Source organism: Pelodiscus sinensis, chromosome 13 (assembly GCF_049634645.1).
Source record: "Pelodiscus sinensis isolate JC-2024 chromosome 13, ASM4963464v1, whole genome shotgun sequence".
In the NCBI taxonomy this organism is placed as follows: Eukaryota; Metazoa; Chordata; order Testudines; family Trionychidae; genus Pelodiscus; species Pelodiscus sinensis.
Window position 1 is genome coordinate 36,392,199 of NC_134723.1, and position 24,831 is coordinate 36,417,029.

General features: G+C 43.1%; 1 protein-coding gene across 6 annotated transcripts in view; it reads right to left on the bottom strand.

The window, feature by feature from the left end:
* FGF13 (fibroblast growth factor 13) overlaps window positions 1-24,831 on the bottom strand; it is a 408,650-nt gene that overhangs the window by 115,329 nt on the left and 268,490 nt on the right. The window contains exon 1 of one of the 6 annotated variants that reach the window (XM_006115450.4): window positions 3,553-3,607. The exons of the other annotated variants lie outside the window; for them this stretch is intronic. Coding sequence (XP_006115512.1) covers window positions 3,553-3,583 — 31 coding nt within the window. The 5' untranslated portion in view covers window positions 3,584-3,607. Of the gene's footprint in view, window positions 1-3,552; window positions 3,608-24,831 lie in introns of those variants that run through there. 6 annotated transcript variants of the gene reach the window in all.

Here is a 24,831-nt window from a genome sequence, read left to right on the forward strand (position 1 = left end):
GTCACCCACGTGATCCACGCTCCCGGAGAGTGAGTACGGGGATTTAACAGGCGATCGCACCACTGATTGACTGCGTGCTCAGCGCTGAGTAGTGACATCATCATCCCCACTCTCTGGCTAAGCTGGTTTTACACTTATCGTGGCAAACACAAATGAAAATAGTTTTCAATAAAATTCATAAATATTAAATATTATTTTTTTAATAATAAAATGTTACTGTAATGGAATGTTCTCGCGGAACCCTTATTTACACTTCCAGAATCCCGGGGTTCCACAGAACACCATTTGGGAAACACTGCCATCGTTTATGAATACAAATGGCAAGATCCCAGGAAACTGTGCATCCCCTAGGCCAGGCAGATGATGATGTCCCAACTCGAATATTTACAAGTTGCTGAAAGACCAGGATGAGAGTCTAAGTACTTGTCCACCCATAAGTTCTATAGATGAAGGCCTGCAATTGATTTTGCACTGGATGAGTAGTGCACTCTCAGGGAGGCCTGCTGAAGTCCATGGCCCAAGGAAATGCACACATAGTTCGCCTTGCAGCATCAAGGCCTAAATTGTGACTTGTAGGATCATAATATCTATCATATTATTAGCACAGGACCCCATGTACAAACACAGAACAAAGAGACAGCCTCAGCCCCAAACTTACAGTCTAAGGGTTTTTCTGAAAAAACTTCAATTACGTCCATACTGCAATCGCATTCTTTCGAAAAAAAATCAAGAGAACTGAGGGGTTTTTCTGACATTGATAAACTTCTTTCTACGAGGAAGAAGAATTTTTCCGAAAGAGCTCATTCAGAAAAGGCGCGTGTGGACAGGGAAAAGGGAGTTCTTTCGCAAGAAGAGGAAAAAGGTAAAAGCACAGGTGCCCTATTGGCCATTCCACCCATAGTAATCACAGCTTATATGCGAGATAGGATCCATTCAGTGCGGACGCTATCTGTTGAGAAAACAGATTGCTTTTTCGATTCACTTTCATGGTGTAGACACATTTTCTGAAGAAGTTTTTTCTGAAGATCTTTTCTGGAAAAGCTTCTTCTGAAAGAAGTCTGCAGTCTAGACATAGCCTAAATTTAAGACAATAGATAACAAATGGATATAGACAGTCAAGGAGGCACAATGAGACAATATTAGCCAGCATGATAGACAGTGGTCACTGCACATCAGTAGCCTTACTGTTGTCAAGATGACTAAAAGGTATGATTTTCAGAGGTACTTGGCACCAACCACTCCCATTGGCTATCAATGAAGCTGCCTAACACCTATGAAAATAAGTCTCAAATTTCATAATTATGGGACATTTTAAACATAAGCTGGAACTGGTTTTCTTCCTCTCTCTCCATTTAGACTTGCAAATACAATCCAGACGTGCAAAGAATACATTTCAGCCACAACTGAGACTGTGGCTGAGGAATACAAATGGCATGAAATCCAGAGCTGAGGCTGTAATTCCATGGAGAAGTTTCAGTCTCATCTAGTACTTTCTTTTCTCTCTCCCTCTTTCACAGCTGTGTCATATGTAACATGTTTTGATCAGGTTTTGACCCTTAATGCTGAATTTATTGATGATTACTGCTTTAAATCTGAATCTTAATAAATGGTGCTGATCCAAAAATCTTGCCACTGACTTCAGTGGGCTTTCAATGAAACCCACAGTTTCTCACCACTGAATCATCCTACATAACAATAAAATGTAAACAGTTCTGAAATAAACAAGTAAGAAAAACGCCCATCATGTTCAGTAAAAAAACCCAGATGCATCAAGTTACTGACAAAACCAGAAACAACAGGGACACCTAGAGTCCATTCCTGCCATTGCCACCACAAGGTCATTGAAATTTCCTATTCCATTTTAACATCCATTCCTGGTGATACTTAATTGCAGCAGATTTATATAGTACCTAAAGATGTAATCAACAGCAAAGGTGTGTGATCTGGAAAATGGGCAGCTCAAATAGGAAGTAAGCATTGCTGGATTTTATATTTAATCCAAAACCAGTTTAGATTTTCTTCATACAAAGGCTATCCCATTAAAGTCTTAACTTCAAATTAATAGATCTATACAATACTTTCACCTTGGATATAATACTTGATCTGAATTAAAATTGCTGCATGTAAGTAGAAAAATACTTATCAACTCCAATTAAAACCATTTTGTTATCTAATCAAATTAATCATAAGGATAATATTTACCAGAGGATTTAGTAGGGCTTTATCCTCTGTCCATGGTGCTGACCAGTTTATCTGCAGATCCAGGCATAAGATTATACGATATCTAAGGTTTAACTCCAAAGCCAGTTGAAATCAATGGCCTTACATGGACTTCTGTGGGCTTTGAAATCAGGCCCTATGGGCCAAATCCTGCTAATCTTAAAGGAAAGGTTTACAGTAACTACTGTGGGAGTAACTAAAGAAAAAATTGGTTTGTAATTTTGAACAGGCATTAATTTAAAAAGTTTTGTCTTTATAAATCATCACTGACATTTATATCATGCCTATTAGAGCTGGAAAACTTTTAAAAACCCAGAGATTTGGAAATCACTTTAATTGTTTAAAGAGCATTATATTTTTACAACTTTTTTGAATTCAAGGGAATTTATTAGTAGTTTAATACTTGAATCAAAGGTGAGAGGTAACATTTGATCATTAAAAAAATGTGCTTAGTTATTTCAGATTGGTTGGTTTTCTCTCCATATTTATATTTACCATGTGAATTTCATCGAGCAGTAATGTGGCGGTTGCATGTCACTTAGAAATAAATAGGATTATTTCTCAAATAAAGAATTTATACCCACCCAATAAAACAGTACAGTTAAAAACATTATATATTGCTTGTGATTCTAGAGGCTTTTTTCAGGATGTCTTAGGTTTGTTTTTCTCCGTCAGGTGTAGGGCGCTGGTTCTGTCAATAATTTGATCATTTCACATAGCGAAGGAGAACAACACATTTTCAAAATTAAATGAATGTTAGTTATCTCCTCATGAATTAGCCTCTACATAAGTCATTTGCAACAGAATAACTGTGTTAAAATGCATTGTTACCTACATTTTCATATTTAACGTTTAAAAAGGCAGTTGCACTGTTTCCCTAAGCTGACATTAGATGCAGTATCCCCATATAATAGGAATTACAACAGATGGTGAACGAGTACCCATATTTTATTTAAAGAAAAAATTATCCTTAAACATCACAAGAAGTTCACATGCACTAGTTAAAGGCCAGTAAATAAACTCATGCTACATTTGTTTGAATATTGCAGTTAAAACAGGAACAACTTGCCGTTTTAGCAATATGTAATGATACTAGCTACCATTTAAATCAGTATGGATTAACCATAATGATTGTTTCTTCATTTTACAAAAGCGTATTTACACAGTAATGAAAAAAACTGATGGAAAAGAGAAAAGCAACTGAATGATTTGAATATATGTTATTCCATAAAACCTCCATCCACTTCCTTATCGTGGTTACAGAAGGATTAGTTATCAGGAAAAAAGCCTTCCAGTTTATTCCTCTAAAAATATTGTTTAAATACATCTTACCTGAATAAGACTTTCTTAATCCCAAAGCCATGATTCCTTACAAGCTGATCCTACCCAGACAGTTGCCGTCTACATTTGGAGCAGACACAGAGAGAGTAGACCAGAGAAAGTTTAAGGCACATTTAAAGTATTCTCTAAGGTACCGGCCAGAAGCATCAATCCCATACTCGCGGTATAAGGAGATCATTAATGGGCATTAGTGACAGACCATTATGACTTTCAGAGCTCATGAAAGATTCATAATGTAACAGTATTGTTCTGGCAAAGTCTAACCATTTCTTGGACAAACACATGGCTCTATGCTATTTACCTAAACGTATTATTTTCGAGTGTAAAATTTTATTTTCTGTCTTCTAGAATTACAAAAAAGGACTGTAACAGGATTCTACAGGGCATTAAGTCTGCCTTAGGAGTCTGCTACTTGGCTTGGTTGATGCCTTTTTTTGTAAAGCAGATTGCAATATGAATAGCTCCACGTTGGCTTTTGTGATGTTGAAAATACATTGTTCTTTCTTAAACCTGAATTATTGATGACCAGTAAATGCTACAAGTGTAGAAAGCATTTACAAGAATAACATTTGCTAACTAGCCGGTGATAATTACTGTGTACATACACCACTTGACATTTTTAGCCCACCCTTTTAAAAATCCAGAAAGACAGGTTTTTTATTTACCTTTAAAACAGAGTGGAAAACAATGAACAATTCTAGTTGTGTCCACAAATAGCATCTTCAGAATGTTGTAGTAGAAAGTGGAGCACAATGTATGAGCTGGTTCTGAAGAGAACATAAGAACGGCCAGACTGGGTCAGACCAAGGTCCATCTAGCTCAGTCTCCAGTCTCCTGACAGGGGCCAGTGCCAGCTACCCCAGAGGGAATGAACAGAACAGGTAATCATAACGTGATCCACCCCTTGTCACCCATTCCCAGCTTCTGGCAAACAGAAGCTAGCAAAACCATCCCTGCCCATCCTAACAGCCATTGATGGATCTATCCTCCGTGAACTTTAGTTCTTTTTTGAACCCTGTTATAGTCTTGATCTTTGCAAAATCCTCTGGCAAGGAGTTCCACAGGTTGAGCTGCGTTGTGTGAAAAAAAGGCTTCCCTTTTGTTTGCTGCCTATTCATTTTATTTGGTGACCCCCTGGTTCTCAATCTATGAGAAGAGATGGTACCGTAAATTCAGAATGCATCCCCATGAACTGAGGCAGGAATCTGAATACTCGTTGAAGCCCGTTTGCGAAATACTTCAGCACGTACGTAAGTTCACCCTGTTCAGCAAACAATTTAAGCCCATGCTTACATCCCATTAAAGTCAATGAGACTTAAGTGCTTTTTTTTTAGGGTACCATTTTCAATAGCATCTAAGTGACTAATGGAGTCTAAATCACATTTGCAAATGTGAAAATTGACTGGTCCTGAGACTTAAGCTACTGAGGGCCGAAGGGTACATCTCCGCTGCAGCTGGGAGCATGACTGGCAGCTCACCTAGATGGTCTATGCCAGCTGTACTCTAGCTAGCTTGCTAAACATCAAAGGGAAGACACCCGGGCAATGACATGAGTACCAAGTGGGTCAGGCAGGCTTGTGCAGCCTATGCTGCAGCCTGCACTGGAGCATCCTCCCTTCTATTTTTAGTGAGCTGATTAGTGATGTTCAGGGCTGCTGACAGGGGTGAGGGAGAAGGGAGAAATTGCCCAGGCACCTAGCAATTCAAAAGGGCCCAGGGCTCCTTGCCTTTTAAATGGCTGCACAGCATGGTTCAGATGGCACTAAGGGCTGGCTGGGGGCAGAGGGGTATGATCTGGGTGGCACTGAGGGCTGGCTGCCCCCACCCTGTCCTTTCTGCCTAGGGCCCTGCCCCTTCTGAGAGACACTCCCCCCACCTTGATCAGGGGCCTGGCAATTCTGTTGGCCCACCTCTATACAAGCTCTCTCTCTTGCACCCCAGCTGCAACAGAGGCCTACTCTAAGCCACTGTTGAAAAAGGGGCTTCAGCACTTCAAATCATGTAGCTCTTTTTAAATGTTTACTTTTACTGAATTTGTGCCTGAAGGTCAGAGCTGGACAAACCATTCCTTGTTGTTACGGGGAAGCTGATCCCCGCACTCAGCCTGACCGGCCGGCGGGCACCAGCAGCGGGGAAGGGCCGGAAGCGGCCAGAACGAGCGCCCGGGGGACCGCGGGGGAGAGCCGAGTCCCGGCCAAACCCAGCCGCCTTTCAGGGGCCGCTCAGGGTGGGAGCGCCACGGATGCTGCAGACAGCCCCGGGCCAACTGCCTGCGCAGCCGCAGACGTCCAGGAGGCCGGGCGGGCAGGCACTAGGGCCCAGGAGGCGGGCTCGGACGGAGGGGCGTAGGAGGGCGGGACGCCGCCCAGGACGCCCAAAAGGGCGAACGCAGGAGTCAGGGCGGGGGGAGAGAGTGGGGACTGGCTGTGCTCTCAAACCCCACAGGTAGCGGCGAGACGCTTGGAGGAGGGACGGCTCAGCAGGCCCCAGCCCACCAAAGCAAAGCCGCGGCCAGCAGTGGGCAGAGCGGAAGGGACAGACGGAGCCATGTGGCAACCGGTGCCCGACCCAGACGAGCCCGGAGCAGGTTGCTGTGGAGCCCGGGAGCCCCAGGAGAGGCTGGCGGAGTGACCGGCGAACGGAGGACGGCTAGCATGAGCCATGAACGGACAGGGAAAGACTGAGCAAGCGGGGGAGCAGGAGGGCGGGGCTGTCCCCTCCCGTTACACTTGTCAATAGCTTAGCCCCGTCACTTCCCTTGTTTGTAGTCACTGTATGTTCATTTGTTGATTCAGAGTTCTACTGATGTTCACCAGTGTTTCATAGATGCCCAGGCCAGAGGGGAAATTGTCATCATTTAGTCTGACCTGTAGAGGACAGGCCATAGTGTAACGTGTATGGATCTGGGACCTCTGGAGCTTAGTACGTGAGCCTCTACTGGCTGAGCTAAAAACCAGCTGATTCTCAGCTAAGGCTGTAGAGCAGACTCATTCTCTCTCTGTAAGTAGTCTCAGTGCCACTGCATGGGACAATGATCCACACCCAGTAGGCGTATGGGTTACAATAGCACCTCTTCAAAATAATTCCTCACACACTCTCTTCCCAAAAGGCAGTTTTTTAAATCTATTAATTATGGCCTCTCTTCTCTCCAATTTATCTACATCCTTCTTCACTGAAGAGAAGTGTGTCAAAGGCCAATGAGTGGTTTGCACACCCCACTGGACTAGTCGCTGCTCGTTATACAGGATGTGTGACGGGTCACCTCGGATTGGTTCACCTCTTTGACAACACAACAAACATTTGAGACAGAAAAATTACTGAATGACCATAACAAAATTCTCTTAGAAATTGCATGAACAAAAACATCACCTACATGCATATTCATGATCAGACTTTTGACCTGCACCAATTCCTAATCAGTGATCTACTGGTGATAGGTTGTATCTCAGCATACCAATTACCGTAACATAACCAATCCTCTAGAATGGCATCATCTACCTCTCTGCAACACATGTTAGCATAAATATAATTTGCAAACTAGTGGTGGTTCACCAGGGTTAATCCCTGGCAGGCTGCCGCTACAAAATTTACCTGCACGGCTGCAGGCACTGGTGATCGCAGTTCCCGTTAGACAGGAATGGCAATTACTGGTACCTGAGGCCATGCAGGTAAATATAGCAGTGGATTCCATCAGGGTCTAACTGACGGACCAGATCCAGCCCGTGGGCGAGTATTTGCCCACCCCTGCTGTAAACCAATTATTTCTTACATACGCCAGTCAATACTTCCCCCTTCTTTCAAAGCCCATGTGCATTTGTAACAGCTACCCCATGAAATTTAATCTGTCCACATTAAAATTTAAAACTTAGTCACTATCCCCTGCAGTCACTACCCAAGATGGTTTAAAACGGCCACAATTTGTAATGAGTCTATAATAAATAATTGTGCATGATGTATTATAAACATAACCTTTGCTCAATTGTTTTTAAGGCGACCTTATACATTCATTGCACAGCAGCATGGTTTCCTGTTCTATTAATAATAGAAAAATAAATTTTCCTTCCATTGTTTATTCTTTGTTGTTGTTTTTTTGACCTTTTTGCTTTTGCTAAGCACACTGAGTACATCTAAGAGACCACACACCAGATCTCAGTTGTGTAAAAGGGAACAGCTCCACTGAGGCCAAAAGGTTATGTTGTTTAACACCAGCTATGATCTGGCATAAGATCTGTGGTGTTGGGTCAATTTAAAACATCAGCACTGAATTGTGTGGGTGTACCCCTGGCAGCTAAAAGGTCACAATGTATTTAAAGAAAATAGCCATTTTATTTCTTTCTTAAGGAATCAATACAAATCAAATGATGATATTCAGTGAAACACTCATCGGCTGCTACCAAATTGCAGAATCTTCAGAGAAGTGCTCCTAACTCCCATAGGCTTCTGTGGGCATTAGAGCCCTAATGGCATTGCACTACGCCAACATGCAGGAGGCTGAGGCTGGAACCAGAGTCTTGTTTTTCAAGCCAGAGCTATCAGAGTCTAGAAAGGTTGGGATGGCAGCAGCTTCAGACCCTGAGTGTTTTGCATCACTTTCTACTGTAGACACAGAGGCTACGTCTAGACTAGCAAGATTTTGCGCAAATACTTTTAACAGAAAAGTTTTTCCATTAAAGTATTTGCACAAGACAGCATCTATATTGGCATGTACCTTTGCGCAAAAGATTTGCTTTTGTGCAAAAGCATCCGTGCCAGTGTAGACGCTCTCTTGTGCAAGAAAGCTCCGATGGCCATTTTAGCCATCAGGCTTTCTTGCGCAAGAAATTAACATGGCTGTCTACACTGGCCCTCTTGAGCAAGAATACTTGCGGAAGAGGGCTTATCCCTGAGCGGGAGCGTTGGAGTATTTACGCAAGAACCACTGATTTTGTACATTACAAAGTCAGTGTTCTTGAGCAAATACTCGCAGCCAGTGTAGACAGGAAGCAAGATTTTGCGCAAAAGCAGCCACTTTTGCACAAAATCATGCCAGTCTAGATGCAGCCAGAGGGTATGTCTAGACTACATGCTTCTGCTGACAGAGACATGTAAAATAGGCTATCCGACATAGTCAATGAAGCAGGGATTTAAATAACCCTGGCTTCATTAAAATAAAAATGGCCACTGCGCTGTGCCGTCTCAGCTGATCGACGGCACAGCGCGTGAGTCAAGACGTGGATTGGTCAACAAGGGAAGCCTTTGTTGACCACTCCTGTAAACCTCATTTCACGAGGCATAATGGAGCGGTCAACAAAGGCTTCCCTTGTCGACCAATCTGCGTCTTGACTTATGCGCTGTGCCAATGATCAGCTGAGCCTGCACAGCGCGGTGGCCATTTTTATTTTAATGAAGCCAAGGATATTTAAATCCCTGCTTCATTCACTATGTTGGGTAGCCTATTTTACATGCCTCTGTCGGCAGAGGCATGTAGTCTAGACATACCCATGGTGTGCTCCACAATGACCTGAGGCCAAGTCTAACCTAAAAGGGAATGTTGAATTAATATACACAACTCCAGCTACATTAATTACATAGTTGTAGTCAACGTACCTTATTTCAAGTTTCCGTGCCATTCCCACAGTGGGAGGCCAATGGGAGCAAATGCTCCTGTCAGCTTCCCTTACTCCTCACAGAAGCAGGAGTCCCGGACACCAATGGGGGAGCAATCTGAGTTTTATTTAGTGAGTCTTAACTAGACCAGCTAAATCAAACTCTGGGAGATCAATCACGGCAGCATCAATCTTCTGTTTTGTGAAGACATGGTCTAAGTGAGCTATTTCTTGGCTTTCCCTTAGGGTGAACTCCTTGGCTTGATTCCTACATCTTGATGCTAAGTTGATTCTTGTTTTCTTGGCAGGCTATGGCCTGATTACCCAGAACATACAGACTAGACTGTTAAGGCCAAGTCCATCCAAACCGGATGTGGGATTTGTTATACCTTCCCCAATGGAGCATGCTATCAAGACAAACCAGCCTTGTGGAGTTTTAACTTCAGGCAGAGTGTAGTTTTCATTAGATGGGCCCAAGATGCCAAATTCACATCCACATTTCTTACAGCCCACCCCACTCAAGGTTTGAATTAGCTATCTTAGATCAGGCCATAATTGCACAAGGGTCCAGAAAGAGAACTAAGACTTACTATGAAAACACAGCCTCTGGCAAGGTTCAGGAGTTTATAGGTCTGGATTTTCTCCTGTATACTGGCTTCCCCAGTTCAGGAAGAGGTAGAAGTGCAACACATGAGCTTTCAGTGCTGGGGTAGGGAAGGAAACATTTCCCTGACTTGTATTGGAATGAAGGGTCAAAATTCCCCCAAAATATACACAAACCACTACCACCACCACCCCCAACAACAACAAAAACAAAAACAAACCCCCCCACCAACACAAAAACCAAACAAACATTTTTCTATGTCGGGTTCATCAAAACATTTTGTTTTGATAAAATCTGAAATGTTGTGTTATGATTTCAGTCTTTTTGTTCTTGTTTTTTGTGAACCGTTTTTCAGTCTAATTAACTTATATTTCTAAATGAAAAGTCAATCTGAACTGGAAGACTAAACTTTTAGTTCTGAAAGGGTCCAAATGAAACAGTCTGACAAGTGTAAAACACTTTTCTAGACATTCTTACTATGATTTATCATTTGAATTTTTTGGAGTTGGGAAATGCATCAAACTTGAGCTGATTTTGCACAGTTTTGGTTTCAAGGATCCAGCATTTTTCAATGAAAAAGCAATTCCTCTAAAAACTCTTGATCAGCTCTATCCATGCCATGTCGATCATACCATAGACACAAACATCAGCTAGATATGTCTATTTCCTGTTACACAAACTTCCTTTAGCCAATCTTTAAGTCACGGGAGGTAGTCAAATAAGTTGCCAAATGCTGAGAAACAAGAAGTGTGTGTGCTCAACTGAAACCACATGCAGCATCGTTTTGCCCCCAAAAAATACATTACTGCTGACTCTGCAATTTATTTGTAGCATGGTCTCAAACAGGTTACTGGTAAATCTGCATAGTCGTTGGGGAAAATCTCGTGGAACTGAGACTCTGGATGAGACAAACACATTTCTCTATCCAGAAAATAAGAAAGGGAATAATCATGCTCCAATGAAAGGAATGCCAAAATTCCCATTGGCTTCTCTTGTGTATGATAGGGCCATAATCCTAAATACGGATTTCCGTGCTGTTATAGGATTACAGTGAGCTGCCAGTGAAGTACAAGAAGCAAAAGCAGAACTGCTGTGTCAGCATTCTCTTGGTAATATGATTCAGGGTTAAACTGCTAATGCATCAAAAGACTGCCAGGGCGAGAGGATGGATTACAACAAGGATCTGTATTTTTGTATAACAGGAAATAAACAGAATATAATACACTGCACCATCACCCAGCCTGAAGAACAGCCCTTAAACTATATGAAAGTTAGGGTTTTAGTGTTTGCATTGAATTATACCTCAAGTGATAAAGACTAAACTTTGTTGTGACCTTATTTAGCAGGACAGAAATGGGAATAATTAATACACCATGCCAGTATCTTTGTTTGGCCCCAGCTGTCATGCAGTCAAAAAGAAGAAATAAGACCATAAGATCACAGGCTCCGTCTAGACTGGCATAATTTTCTGCAAATGCTTTTAACGGAAAAGTTTTTCGCCATTTTTGCCATTGGGGCTTTTTTGCTCAAAACAGTTTTTACCTGTCTACACTGGCCCTCTTGCGCAAAAGTATTTGCGCAAGAGGGCTTATCCCTGAGCGGGAGCATCATAGTATTTGCGCAAGAACACTGACAATCTTCCATTAGATCGTCAGTGTTCTTGCGCAAATTCAAGCGGCCAGTGTAGTCATCTGGCAAGTTTTTCCGCAAAAGTGGCCGCTTTTGCAGAAAAACTTGCCCGTCTAGATGCAGGCAAAGTGGTTTAATAACATGAGGCTGCAAATATTGTTTCTGTGCCAAGTAAATTCAAAGGGCACATGTAGACTCTAAAGTTTTATCCTGTTCAGGACTGGCTATAATAGATAAATATTTCCTTTTCTTGGTTCCACATGCCACCTGGTGGTGTGATAGTGTACTGACAAAGACAACATTTTGAATGTTAAGCAACATGGGAATACAGAGTTTAAAGTCCCTGCAGGGAGTTCAGGCGTATTTTGAAGAAAAATCATAGGTAGTATGTGCCCTACTGTTGCACTACAAGTGAACACTGCTGGGCAAAGACTGTGGTACGAGTCCTGACTCCTAGTCCTGAGCACTAAGCATAAAGTATAAACCCACATTGCTTTATGTGTGCACATTGCGCCCAAATGAGATGCTTTAAATGAAAGAGATGTCCCATGATTTACAGTGATGCTTAAAATGGTATTTGAAAACAGTGTTGCAATGAAAACACAGGATGGAACAGGCAGATTGTAAAGGCAACATATCAAACAATACAGTATTTGCTTTGTTACCTTATAGTTTATCTTAAAGAGCACACTATTGAATAAAATTAAAACCAGGTCAACTAAAGAAAACAGTGTAAGGGAAAAGTGACAACTAACTGTAGGTTCAACAAGTGTTTCATGACACTGAATATTATATAAAAAAACCAAAGATTTTTCTAAATTTAAAATATTGCTGATGACCCTAAATTGTTCCAGGATTTTCCCAAACTTCCCCCATTTTCCAAGATCATCCCTATATACTTGCAAGATGTTTACATGACTCCAAATTATTTGGTGCAACTTTGCAACATCTCTATGTTGTGTCTTGGGAATAATGGAGCAGGGGTGTGTGTCTGTAAATATGTGCTTGGGCTTTTTAATAGCCTTGCTCCACAGACACAACCTTTTTGTCTTCCCATTCTGTGAAAGTTGGCACATCCGCCACACCCGGAAGTCACGATTTTCAGGAATGGATCCTACACTTGCAAAACAAAATGCAGTTAATGAGACAGATTGTGCTAATTTTCCACATGCAAGAAGTTTTGATGTCAAGAGCCCAGATGTTCAGGTACAGTCATTCAACTGCTAATCTATCCCATGCGAGTGGGGAAAGATAAGACAGAGTGGTACAAATGAATTCTTTCTGTCTCCTTTGTGCCAGGAAAAAGGGGGACACCCTGGGGGACAGATCTCTATGCCAGGGGTTTGCTCCTGTGAGAATGTAAGCAGGATTTGAAGGAATGTGTCACTTACAATTAGCTGGAAGTGGGGAGGGACCCTGGGTGTGTAGAAGCAAATATAGCTTGCTCCTGATTTGCTTAGGTTTGTTAACTATTCAGCTGATGGATGGTGTTTTGCTCATTGTAATCAACTTGGCTGGTGTTGGGTCACAAAGGCTGTGCCTAGACTGCAACCCTCTGATGACAGAGGGATGCAAATCAAGCACTTTGGAAGTGCAAATGAGCCCAGGATTTAAATATCCCGGGCTTCATTTGCATACTCACGCTCGGGCACCATGCCGATCACATGCCCTTCGAAAGTGAAAGTAAAGTGTAGCCATGGCTCAATGAGGAGTACAGGCTCTGCTGAAAAAGCTCCCGGCTGTCGACAGAGCCACGGCTACACTTTACTTTCACTTTCGAAAGGGTGCATGATCGGTACAGCGCCCAAGCGTGAGTATGCAAATGAAGCCCAGGATATTTAAATCTCGGGCTCATTTGCACTTCCGAAGCGCTTGATTTGTATCCCTCTGTCAGCAGAGGGATGCAGTCTAGACACGGCCAAATTGTGCTAATGCTAATTGCAATGTCTGTAATTATTGTGGGAACACAAAAAAAGAAAGGCTGTGTTTGACATGGCTCAAAAGGAGAGAAAGAAACACTCTCAGTTTAAAGAATGAGCCTCGGAGGGTATGAACGTAAGCACAATTCACTCAAGTTTGCTTAGATTTGCTAGATAGTCAACTGATCTAATGGGGTTTTCCTCATTGCAATCAATTTGACTGTTGTGGGGATCCCAAATTATGTTAACACTAAATGCAGGAATTGTGAAATATGATCTCTAATTCTTGCAACTATTGTGGGAATACAGAAAAGACAGACTGAGGTTAACCCATTTCAAAAGGAGAGAGACACTGCCCATGTAAAGGATGTTGGACGGACAATGGCTCCACTACTAGAGTTCTGGGGGGCTAAGAGGGAAGGACGGATGCTCAATCAGCAGGCTACTTGCCCTCCAGGCATTAGCGGTAAGACTGGTTCAATCTGTTCCTCCCCAATGTTTCAATGATAGAGCTAAAATAGGGTCCATAAGGAGTCTCTGTTCTTATTTTAAATTTACTTGGGGGAATGGTGAAATTTCTTGTGGCTGGACTGTGCTTTGGGCCAAGAGCTAAAATCACTAAGAGCAGAAATCGCTGGGTGTCCACCCAAAACCAAACCCACCACAAGCAGGCAGGAGCACGGAGGGGGTGGCTGGCAGAGCAGCCAGTGAAGAGGTGTGAGGAGCAGTGTTGTCGAGGCATAAGGAGCAACCAGCATGGCAGCAGCAGAGACCAATGAGCACATAGATGATGAGTAACCGGCAGAGTAAGATGCCTCTTTACCTTCCCCCACTCAGGATGGCAGGTGAACTCTGCGGATGCATCTCTGAACTCGAGGTCTGCTCTGACCAAAGGTAGCCACTGTGAGCAAGGTGCAGAGAAGGGTTGGGCATGTGAAGGAGACCTGAGAGGAAAAGGGCATTGTCCAACCTTCTTGGGATGGGACTTCTATTCATGGTTTGTTTATGAACCCTGTTTGTGGTATTTTCCCAAATTAATGCCAAGTTGCCTGTCTCCCTTTTCTACACTCGGCTGCTGTGCTTGCAAGTGGGGAAGCATTGCCTCTCACAGGTGCCCAGGGCTGTTGTGTGAATTTTCCAAGTTATCGGGAGGGGGCTCGAGCCAGTTCTGCGTGGGATTGATGGAGAGGAACCCCTAGATATGGAACCTGGTCCTGGCTGCTCCTAGCTTTACCTGGCAGAAGGGTTACAAGTAAAGCAAGTCAGCCTAGTGTTCCATCAGTAATTTCCCAATTGTTCCGAGGAGGAAACTGAGTCAAGACGGCATCAAGTGACTAGCCCAAGATCATTTGAGTCTGAAAAAAGTCTCCAAACTTCCTACCCTGTGTGTTAATCACTGGGCGATGCTAGGAGGGGTTGCAATATTTTGCAACAGTATCTATTTCAAGGCCTAACCAGTAGGGAACCAATCCAAACTGGAGTTATAGGGCAGGACATTAAATAATACTAAAAACTGTATAATGAATAATTATAGGGGAAAGATCAGAGTTCTTGGCAGATCTGCCAGGCAGTAATAAAATTCCTCCTGGAGACTTCTTTAGCAGCATTTTAATATGACCCCCATTGGTGTTTTCTCCACAAATCTGAACTCAGGGCTCCTTCATTTCACTAGCATTTCACTCATATCCCTAAAACTTTTTCCCATGCCAGTCAAGTGAACAGGGTTTTTGCCCACTAGGGAGAGAAGTAAAACCTCTGTATACAACTAAACCCAATTCTACCTAGGCGGCAGGACTCCTGGAGGTGGCAGTATTACCCAAGAATTACTACATCTTTGAACAGTGAATAGTCTGAGACTCTTCACAAGAACTCTGCTCTTGTGGTGTTCCAAGAGGTTCAGTAGTTATTTTCTGCTTTAAACACCTGGCTTTGTCTCATCAGCCCTGAGATGGGACCATTCTACTTGCTAAATGGTAATTTTATGTGCTTTCATTATTCTACTGTATGTGAACTCAAGAGCAAGCAGATACTCCCTGCTTTTCTCCCCCTAAATATTCACTCAAAATTGTACCATGCACAGCTAGTGGTCCTGTTCTACAAGTGTTTTCTAATGGAGTTCTCCTGGCCTTTTCATCTGAGGGAAAGCCAAGCTGAAAATCTATTTTACATTGCTGTACACAATTCTTAGCCATGGACCTTCTTGCTCACCTAGCGATCATGAAACACGTCCCACATGACTTGTCTGACCAATCACAAGTATTTTAACTCTGTGGCCTGACCAGAGGAAAATGATGAGCTGAAAGTATTTAATTGGACACAAATTTAGGGATGTGTCTAATCTCTCACTTCTTACCCTTCTTGTTTGTTTATATTTTGTGGCTGAACAAAACCATAGTTATTCAAACATTCAACATAAGAGAAATCTCAGGATGGTCCAGGATCTGCTCAGCACAGGATCTGGAAGGGTGGGCAAAAATAACGTATTGGAAGATGCATTGATAAACTCTTTGTACCACTTTGACAGTCAGACTCAATTCTCTATCTCCAGCTTGACAGAGGCAAAACTTCTGTAGTCAAAGCAGCTGGTGAGCAGATTGAAAGTTTGTCTGCACACAGGTAACTCCAGAGGAACTCTGCACCAGAGAAGCTATTCCATAGCCACACCAGTTTAAATGAGTGGAGATTCTGGCCTGGCATCTTTGCTGACAGATGCCCTGATCACACAGAGTTGTATGAATTGATCCAAGAGGCGAATACCAACCTAAAATTGCCTAATGACAAACCCAGAGTTAAAGTTGTCAACTTTCTAATTGTAGGTAACGAGACCTCAAAGCCCCACCTCTGGAATTGCCTACGGAGGTTGTGGAATCTCCATCATTGGAGATTTTAAAGAGTAGGTTAGACAAACAACTGTCAGGGATGGTCTAGATGGTGCTTGGTCCTGCCGTGAGTGCAGGGGACTGGACAAGATGCCCACTCAAGGTCCCTTCCAATTCTATAATTCTGGGCTTAATTTTCATTATTAAACACACTATCCAAGAAGCATGATAGAATCCAGATTTATGTTACTCTTGAAAAACTGATCTCAGCAGGAAATGGGCCGTTAATAAGGGTACTTGCCAGAAGCAGGAGTATAACTGTATGCCAGATGAATGGACTCTTGCTTTTTGCGGACACTGTTAATACTACCACAATGCCATCTGTGCTGCTTTCAGCATGCAACTTGTCAGCATGGGAGTCGATTAGGGGCTCTTATTATTAATCTGTTTGATTACCAGAGTGCCCAAGCGGTAAGTGCTTCACCTATTTGCTTTGTAGCACACAATAAAAAAATGCCACAGAACCCACAAACATCAGTGCCTAGACCATTTCAGTTCATTAGTTGGTGGTTACATATTTACATGCCCGTCGGTCCCTTTATTATAGCTCAGAATGGTGAGAGGACAGTGAATGACCCCCAGGCCTTGCATCACACCCCATATGGCCCAAAGCAGGTGTGCAAGAGGCAGAAAAGTAATATGAGCACTTGGCTTGTTGCCAGCTCCTACAGGCTGCGTGGTCTTGGGGCAGTGACAGCGACATATAGCCTCTTGAATTGGAACGTGTCTAATTCTTAAGCCTGCCCTGAGTGAACGGCCTAGAGGACCTCACGAGGTTCCTTCCAATTCTATGCCAATATGTGCAGCACACAGGAAGTAAGGAAGAAATGTGCACACCTCTCCTCTGTCTGAGCAGCTCCATTACTCGCTGACGCAAGACCCCAGTATCATTAATTCTCCTCTCACCATTCTGAGCTGCAATAATGGAACCAACGGGCATGTAAATATGTCACCCCCAATGTAATGGACTGAAATTGTCTAGGAGCTGACGTTTGTGGATTCTGTAGGTTTTTTGTTTGCTCTGTTTGCATTTTGTGCCCTCCCAAAGGTGGCCTCTGTGCGGGTTAGCTTTTTGGGACTTACACTGTCATGCTGGAGGTAGTAGCTTACCTGCATGGCACAGCTCATTAACATAGATCCTTCGCTCATGAGCAATGATCCGAACCACAGAACACACATCAGAAACAGGGTCAAACACCCAGCCCAGCATGTCAGCCATCCAGTCTTGCCAGAATACATATCCTGAGTCAGCAGATGTTCTGCAGTGCATTATACATTTCTTCCACATTAAAAAAAAACTCATGCACATGCACATTAAGGCAGTTTTATAATTATTTCTATATCGAAGTGATATATGCAGACGGGCATAGGGGAAAATAGCCCATATGATTTTACTGAGTGAATCTGATGCTGGTGAAATGTGCTGCTCTCACACATCAGTCACATGTGTTGTCCCTGTCTGGTGGCTGAGCCATGGAAGAGGTTTAGAGGTCTGTTCCTGCCTGACTAGTTCAAGCAGTAGGAACTCTTGTTTTTAGATCCAGTGCCCCCACATCCAGTATTGATAGGCAACCCACCCAGAGTCAACAATACATGTGTCATTTCCCAACAGCTGATAAAGGGTGATGATGATTGGAGCAGAAAGTGATCTGCTCCTAGTGAAGCCCCCCTGAGAGATTAGTTGGGCGCGACCTGGGCTACCCTGTCAGTGAAATGAGTCCTTCTTGACTCCTGAGTAGCTATAACTGTCCAGGAATATATGTGGTTCTAGATGTCTACAACTGAATGGACCATAAGCTTTGCATGATCCTGGACAAGTAATCTAACCTCTCCATGCCTCTTTTCCCCTTCTGTCTGATATCAGGAATAATACAAACTAACTCTAGTTGGGAAACTCCCATCCAAACATTTACATATAAGCGAATATTGTGAATGTTTCAGAAACATTCACCTCTCCCTGTGCTAATATTTCTGCTCCTCACAGGACTGAGCTGAAGTTCTGCTCATTACTGTTTCCAAAGAGCTTGGAGATGATCAGATGAGCCATGTTAGTGCAGAAAGGCAACAGCTCCTAAAAGGGTGCAGACAGACTGCGGTTGCTCTTGCACAAACCAGATAGGTATGCATGCCTCGGGCCCTGTGCCTGGTGGGTTTTCAGAAGCATCTGCTTTGCTGCAGTTCAGCTCATAAATGGAACCTAAGTGCTCCCAGCCTGAACAACTGAGGATGCTTTCAGTGGGAGAACCCAAGAGGCCATCGATTAGCACTCTCCTTCAAGCTGTTTTCCCTTTTTCCAACTCATAAACGCACACTATGCCACTCTGCGCCATTAAATGCTCCCACTCTCCCCTCCCTTGTAAAACTAACAGGGGTATAACAAAGTAATTTAATGTAATGACAATTTTTAATGAAGCCAATAGCTAGTTTAAGGGCAACTTTTACAGCTACTCTCCCCAACCTCAACACTAGGAAGAGCAATGTTCCTGTTCCATGAATTGTACAGAGACAGAAGAAAGGTGGGAGAGGACCTTAGAGAGCACTTCCGAACAGGCAGAACGGATTCAGCAGACAGTCTGTCAACCAGAAAGGAAGACACAAACCTGGGAGCATATTCCCTGCTCTGTGGTGGGCCTGAGATAGAAAGCACTGCAAAACACAACCATGTTATAGAATCATAGAAAAGGAGAACTGGAAGAGACCTCAAGAGGTCATCAAATCCAATCCCCTGCTCTCACGGCAGGACCAAGTACCATCTAGATCATCCCTAATAGACGTCTATCTAACCTGTTCTTAAATACCTCCAATGATGGAGACACAACAACCTCCTTATGCAATTTATTCCAGTGTTTAGCCACCCTGACAGTCAGGAAGTTTTCCCTGATGTCCATCCTAAACCTTCCTTCCTTCAATTTAAGCCCATTGCTTCTTGTCCTATCGTCAGATATCAAGGAGAACAACTTTTCTCCCTCCTCCTTGTGACACCCTTTCAGATACTTGAAAACTGCTATCATGTCCCCTCTCAACCGTCTCTATTCTAAAACTAAACAAACCCAGTTCTTTCAGACTTCTCTCACAGGTCATGTTTTCTGGACCTTTAATCATTTTTGTTGCTCTTCTCTGGACCCTCTTCAATTCTCCACATCTTCAATGAAATGTGGTACCCAGAACTGGACAGAATACTCCAGGGCTACGTCTGGACTACATCCCTTTTTCGTAAAAGGGATATAAATTAGACGTATTGCAATTGCTAATGAAGTGGGGATTTAAATCTCTCGCTTCATTAAATCCCGCTTCATTAGCATAAAAATGGCTGCTGCTTTTTTTTGGCACGGAGCTTTGCCGGAGAAAAGCGCCAATCTAGACGTTGATCTTGCGGAAAATAAAGCCTTTTCCAAAAGTTCCCTTATCCCTTATTTCATAGGGATTCTTACACCTCATCAAAGGATTGGGATCATCTCCCTACTCAAGATGCAACAGGTTTTCTTTCTGATGGTTTCAGACTCCAGGGGAGAAGTTCCCCCAAGCTCATTAGCACTCAGCTGCTCTATCTGTAGGCACTGACACAGCTGCTGCCAGAGAAGAATATCCTCACCACTGCAGGGCTGACACAAGGCAGGAGAAAAGCAAGAGCCAAGCCAAGAAGATTCAAAAAGGGCAGCAACTTTTCTCTGAAGTTTTGGTCCCATGGAATATCAGTCTGGGCTGACAGTGTGGTGGCTGGTTCCTCTCACAGCACTAAATTGTGGAGCAAGGAATAAGGGGAGCTGCTAAGGGCTTTTGAAAGTCAGGCTTAGTACAGACTTAAGTGTGCAACATTAGCCTGGTCCCTTTAACAGTTGTGGCCCAGGGACAAGATTTTCAAAAGCAATTAGGGATTTGGGGTACCTGACGTGGGGCATCTTAAGAGGGCGCAATTTTCAGAGCACCAAGGTTCAGCCCTTTCTGTAAAACCAGGCCCCATTATGGTGTTTGAAATGGGACACCCCAAATCACTGGTCACTTTCCAAAACTCCTTGCTATGACCATCCGCAGAGAGAGCAGATAGACTGAATTTCTGAAGGACCAAATCCTGAATGAATGTAGAGCAGCATAGGACCTGGGCCCTAATTATGGAGCATCTGACTTGTCAATTTTAAATCCAAGCAATGTGCTAGTCTATATTTAGAAAGAGTCTCTTCAGCATTATGAGACAGCAACAATAACTACTAGGAGATGTTGCACAGTAAGTTGCCCTGGATGACTGTAGCCTTAAAAATACCCAGGAAAGTTCAAAGACTCGCTGCTGTCAGACAGAGATCACTGGGAAATTGAAAAAGCAGAGCTCAAGTCCAGCAGAAAGGAACCATCTAGGGATTCTCTGTGATGACAAATGTTTACCATTTTCCAGAGAGTATAACGGCGAATGAACAGCATCCATCGCATATTACTATTGATTTGCAGTCAAATGGCAAATGTGGCTCTACTATACTCTTAGGTTCCATTGTTATTTGGATACTTTAAACTCCTGTCCAGCCTGGGCTTTCATATCATTTTAGCAGAAAAAAACATGTTAGCAGGCTTGCAGGAGAATTTCTGGATGAAAAGAGGTTTCCGGCATAAGTACCAAGAGGTGAGATTCATTTTGACATTGCTTAATGCTAATTCTTACTTTGGTTGTCCTTGTTCCACAGCAATTAACTTTTATAGGTTTTTCTTTGCTTTGTTTTTACTGACAGTGTTTTGGAGGCTTCACGGAGAGCTGAATATATAGCTAAGTTATTCATTAGTGAAAAGATTTTAATCCATAGACTCCTAGGACTGGAAGAGACCTCAGGAGGTCTCCTAGCCCAACCCCCTGCTCAAAGCAGGGCCAATCTCAACTAAATCATTCCTGCAAGGCTTTGTCAAGCTGGGACATAAAGGATGGAGCTTCTACCATCTCCCTAGGTTACGCATTCCAGGACTTCACCACCCTCCTACTGAAATCATTTTTCCTAATACTCAACCTAGAAATTGCAAATTCAGGTGACTGTTAAAGTTTTTTACAACAATGTCCTTTCCAGCTGATATGCCTATACATAGTGATGTGAGACATCTTAGCAAGGAACATGTATTCTTCCCTAAACTCTCTGGCTACATCTAGATTGGCATGATTTTGTGCAAAAGCAGTCGCTTTTGCGCAAAATCTTGCCACCTGTCTACAATGGCTGCGAGTATTTGTGCAAGAACACTGACTTTGTAATGTACAAAATCAGTGGTTCTTGAGTAAATAGTCTGACGCTCCAGCTCAGGGATAAGCCCTCTTGCACAAGTATTCTTGTGCGAAAGGGCCAGTGTAGACAGCAACGTTACTTTCTTGCACAAGAAAGCCCGATGGCTAAAATGGCCATCGGAGCTTTCTTGTGCAAGAGAGCATCTACACTGGCACGGATGCTTTTGCACAATGGCACATTCCAGTATAGACGCTCTCTTGCGCAAATACTTTTAACGGAAAAACTTTTCCGTTAAAAGTATTTGCACAAAATCATGCCAGTCTAGACACAGCCTTTATGGTCTCTTCTGTTCAGTTAATCACAGTGGTCTGAAAATAACCATAAAGTAGGTAAATTCAATCTCTTTTGTGAATTAGCTGCAGAAGGAATTACAGTGAGCTATTTAAGAGCTAGACAGTGCAAACAGGACATGTGGGTGCAGAGGGAACTAGCTATGTACCATCCTGGCTAACATAACATAACAGGTCTATATACTGACTGGGAGACCAGCAGCACTACGGACAGCTCCAAGTGCAAGCTGAATTTAGACCTGGTAAGGCCCAGGTCCTGTGGCCAAAGACTGGTCACAAGCCTAATATAAGAACCGATAGCATAGTGGACGGGGCAATCAGATCCTAGCCTCAGAACTTTGAAGACAACCAGACAGGGTAGCATCCAGGGGAAGTGATCTAGGGAGCAAGGAAAGTACCAGAAAGCCAGGCAAAGAGCTTACACGGCACCCCTTTGCCACAGAGGGATGCTCACAAATGGGTGGACCCCATTATAGATGGTCATACCCCCTTTAGCATACCATGTAGCAGGGATTGGGATTCGGCTCAGCATTTAGGTAAGACAGCTGGCAATATGAGAACTTCCATATTTTATTCTTCTACCTACCCCTATTTAGCAATCACATATGGCCCAGGCAGAATCTGGTCCTTAATAGTATGATATTACTGTATCTCGAGAGATCTCAACATTCTTTCGTGTCCTTTGAGCTTTGCACAAAAAATGTGGCAAGGTATCATTTAACGGGGCCAGAGAATCAGCATCAGGTGCAATTTTACTCAACTGCCAACACAACCACTCTACGAGAAAGAAGTTGGTATCACTAGATTTCTAGGTGTTAGTCCTTTACTTGGGTGACATTTCAAATCCACAAGCATTCTGTGATGGATATTGCATTCATAGTAAGCACACATGAAAACCTAATGGAAAAGTACGGGCATTCTGAGGTCTATTAACCTGAAAATGTGCTCTCGTGACTTTCAGCAGTTAAATTTTCCAATAGACAAACTTCTGAATGGGAGATCTGGGATGGGATGTTCACGTGTCTAGAAAAAGGCAAGAAAGAGCCCATAGGTTAATAGCATGGAATGTCAGAATTAGCAGCAGAAGGTTAATTATTATTGTTCAGCTCTAGGCTTACATCTGTTACATTAACAAGGGTACTCTTCTGCACACTGTTAATATGTTTCCTTCAAATTTCTGCAATCCCTTTTGACAACGATCCTTCCAATAACATAAAAAAAAGTGGGTCTGCCCCCAAACCAGCATTTAGTGGGGCCTCCTGTAACTGGTGCTTCTAGGGCTTTCAGTCTGGGTGACTTCCCTACATTCCTGCCAGAGTAACTGTGATGCTCTAGTATGTCCCACCTGCTTAGAAGAAACTGGCTTCATTGGCCATGTGAAGTCTCCCCACTCCAAGAGGAATATTCAGATAGTGCAGAGCTGCTAATTCCCAAGCCACTGCCAGCACAAAGGAACAGCCCAGGATCGGGGGCTGAGCGCCACCTATGTATCTTTGGGCTACAGTGCACCTCTACTAGTGAGGACTACAGCTGTTGGTGTGTGACGTACAGCACACACAAGCTCCCTCCTCCACTGACTAGCTTCCCCCTCCATTCCACTACATGTATCTGATGAAGTGGATCTTTGCCCACAGAAGCTTATGCTCCAATAAATCTGTTAGTCTATAAGGTGCCACAAGACTTCTTGTTTATGCAAATTCAGACTAACATGGCTACCCCTCTGATACTTGTCTCCATTCCAAGGGTAATTCAAAGCGTTGCTTTGAACCTAAAAAGTTATTTATAGTTTTGCTCCAGTCCTGGAGGGAGGGGTGTGTCTAATTCTCCACTGCCCAGCACATTGTGTACTCATTTATGCCAGTGCAAAGTGGATGCAAAATGTGACCCTTCTGATGATGAATGGACAATCCGGTCCCATCATGCTCTTATACAACAGTTGAGGTCAGCTAAGACACGTCATCTCAGCTAAGACACGTCGTCTCTAGATTCAGACAGCTGGGTGCAGGGTGTTCATGATGCAAGTCCTGAAGTCTGGAATGTGCTTCTTTCTATGCTCTGTCAGAGCCCGTTTGTTAACTTTGAGGATACGTTGCAATTCCCTTCTGTTTACTCCAGCTTTGCCTACATGGAGGAGGCAGGGTGGTACAATCTTCTGGTATGTGTGCATGTGTGCAGGTTCTCACGGCTGCCAGTGATGGGTTATCTAGATAGATTGGGGTAGGTACTTTCCATTATTTTTAGGGCCATGCAAGCCTAGAGGGGAGATAGACACCCTCTATGTGCTGGAAAAACAGAGCAGAACAAAATTCTTTGATGAGATAGGTCACATGCAGGAGTTATGTGTGGCAATGATAGTAATGCATGTGCAGCTATTGAACTGGGACTCACACAACTGGCCACTTGAGTGCACAACTGATATGCAGTAATAGTGCCTCCTGTTTTGGCATCCCAGCTATAAGAACCAGCAGGCATTTGAAGCAGCTGTTTAAAGCACCAAACATGGTTCAGTACCACTGGAGTTATATTTGTCCTCCTTTCTTCCTGGGGGCATGAAGGTGACTGGTACAGGGAGAACAGGGATGGGCAAATAAATCCTTCATTTTACGTTCTTCTATTGTAATGTTCAGAACCTGCTGAGATCTCAGGCCCATGAATAAGTAGCTAATGTTTAGTTTATTGCTAAGAACTGATTGCTAGTTACATCTCTTGATTACTGCTGTATAACCAGTATACCGTAAAAGAAACACAGATGTCTATCTAGAGCAGCAACGGAGAAAAAAATGTTCTAACATAAATTGAAGAAAGGAAAATTTTTTCATAGCTGAACAATACCCTTACTGGCCAAAAGAGGACGTTAAAGCTGCACGAATCTCTCCCTTCAGACTCTCAACAGAACACCACGCACCGCAATGCACCTGGCTTCAAAATCCATGGCCTACTATCTTGGGAGCACCATTAACTAAGGTCTCTGGACTGCCAGTTAGATAAGTTAATGTTAATTAGTTAAATGCTTCAATCTTTGAAATCCTGTATAAGTCCAATTTCCTATACTATTCATGGCTGTCTCTGCTGTTACAATATTTTAAAGCTGGGGCTAGTATTATTAAATGTA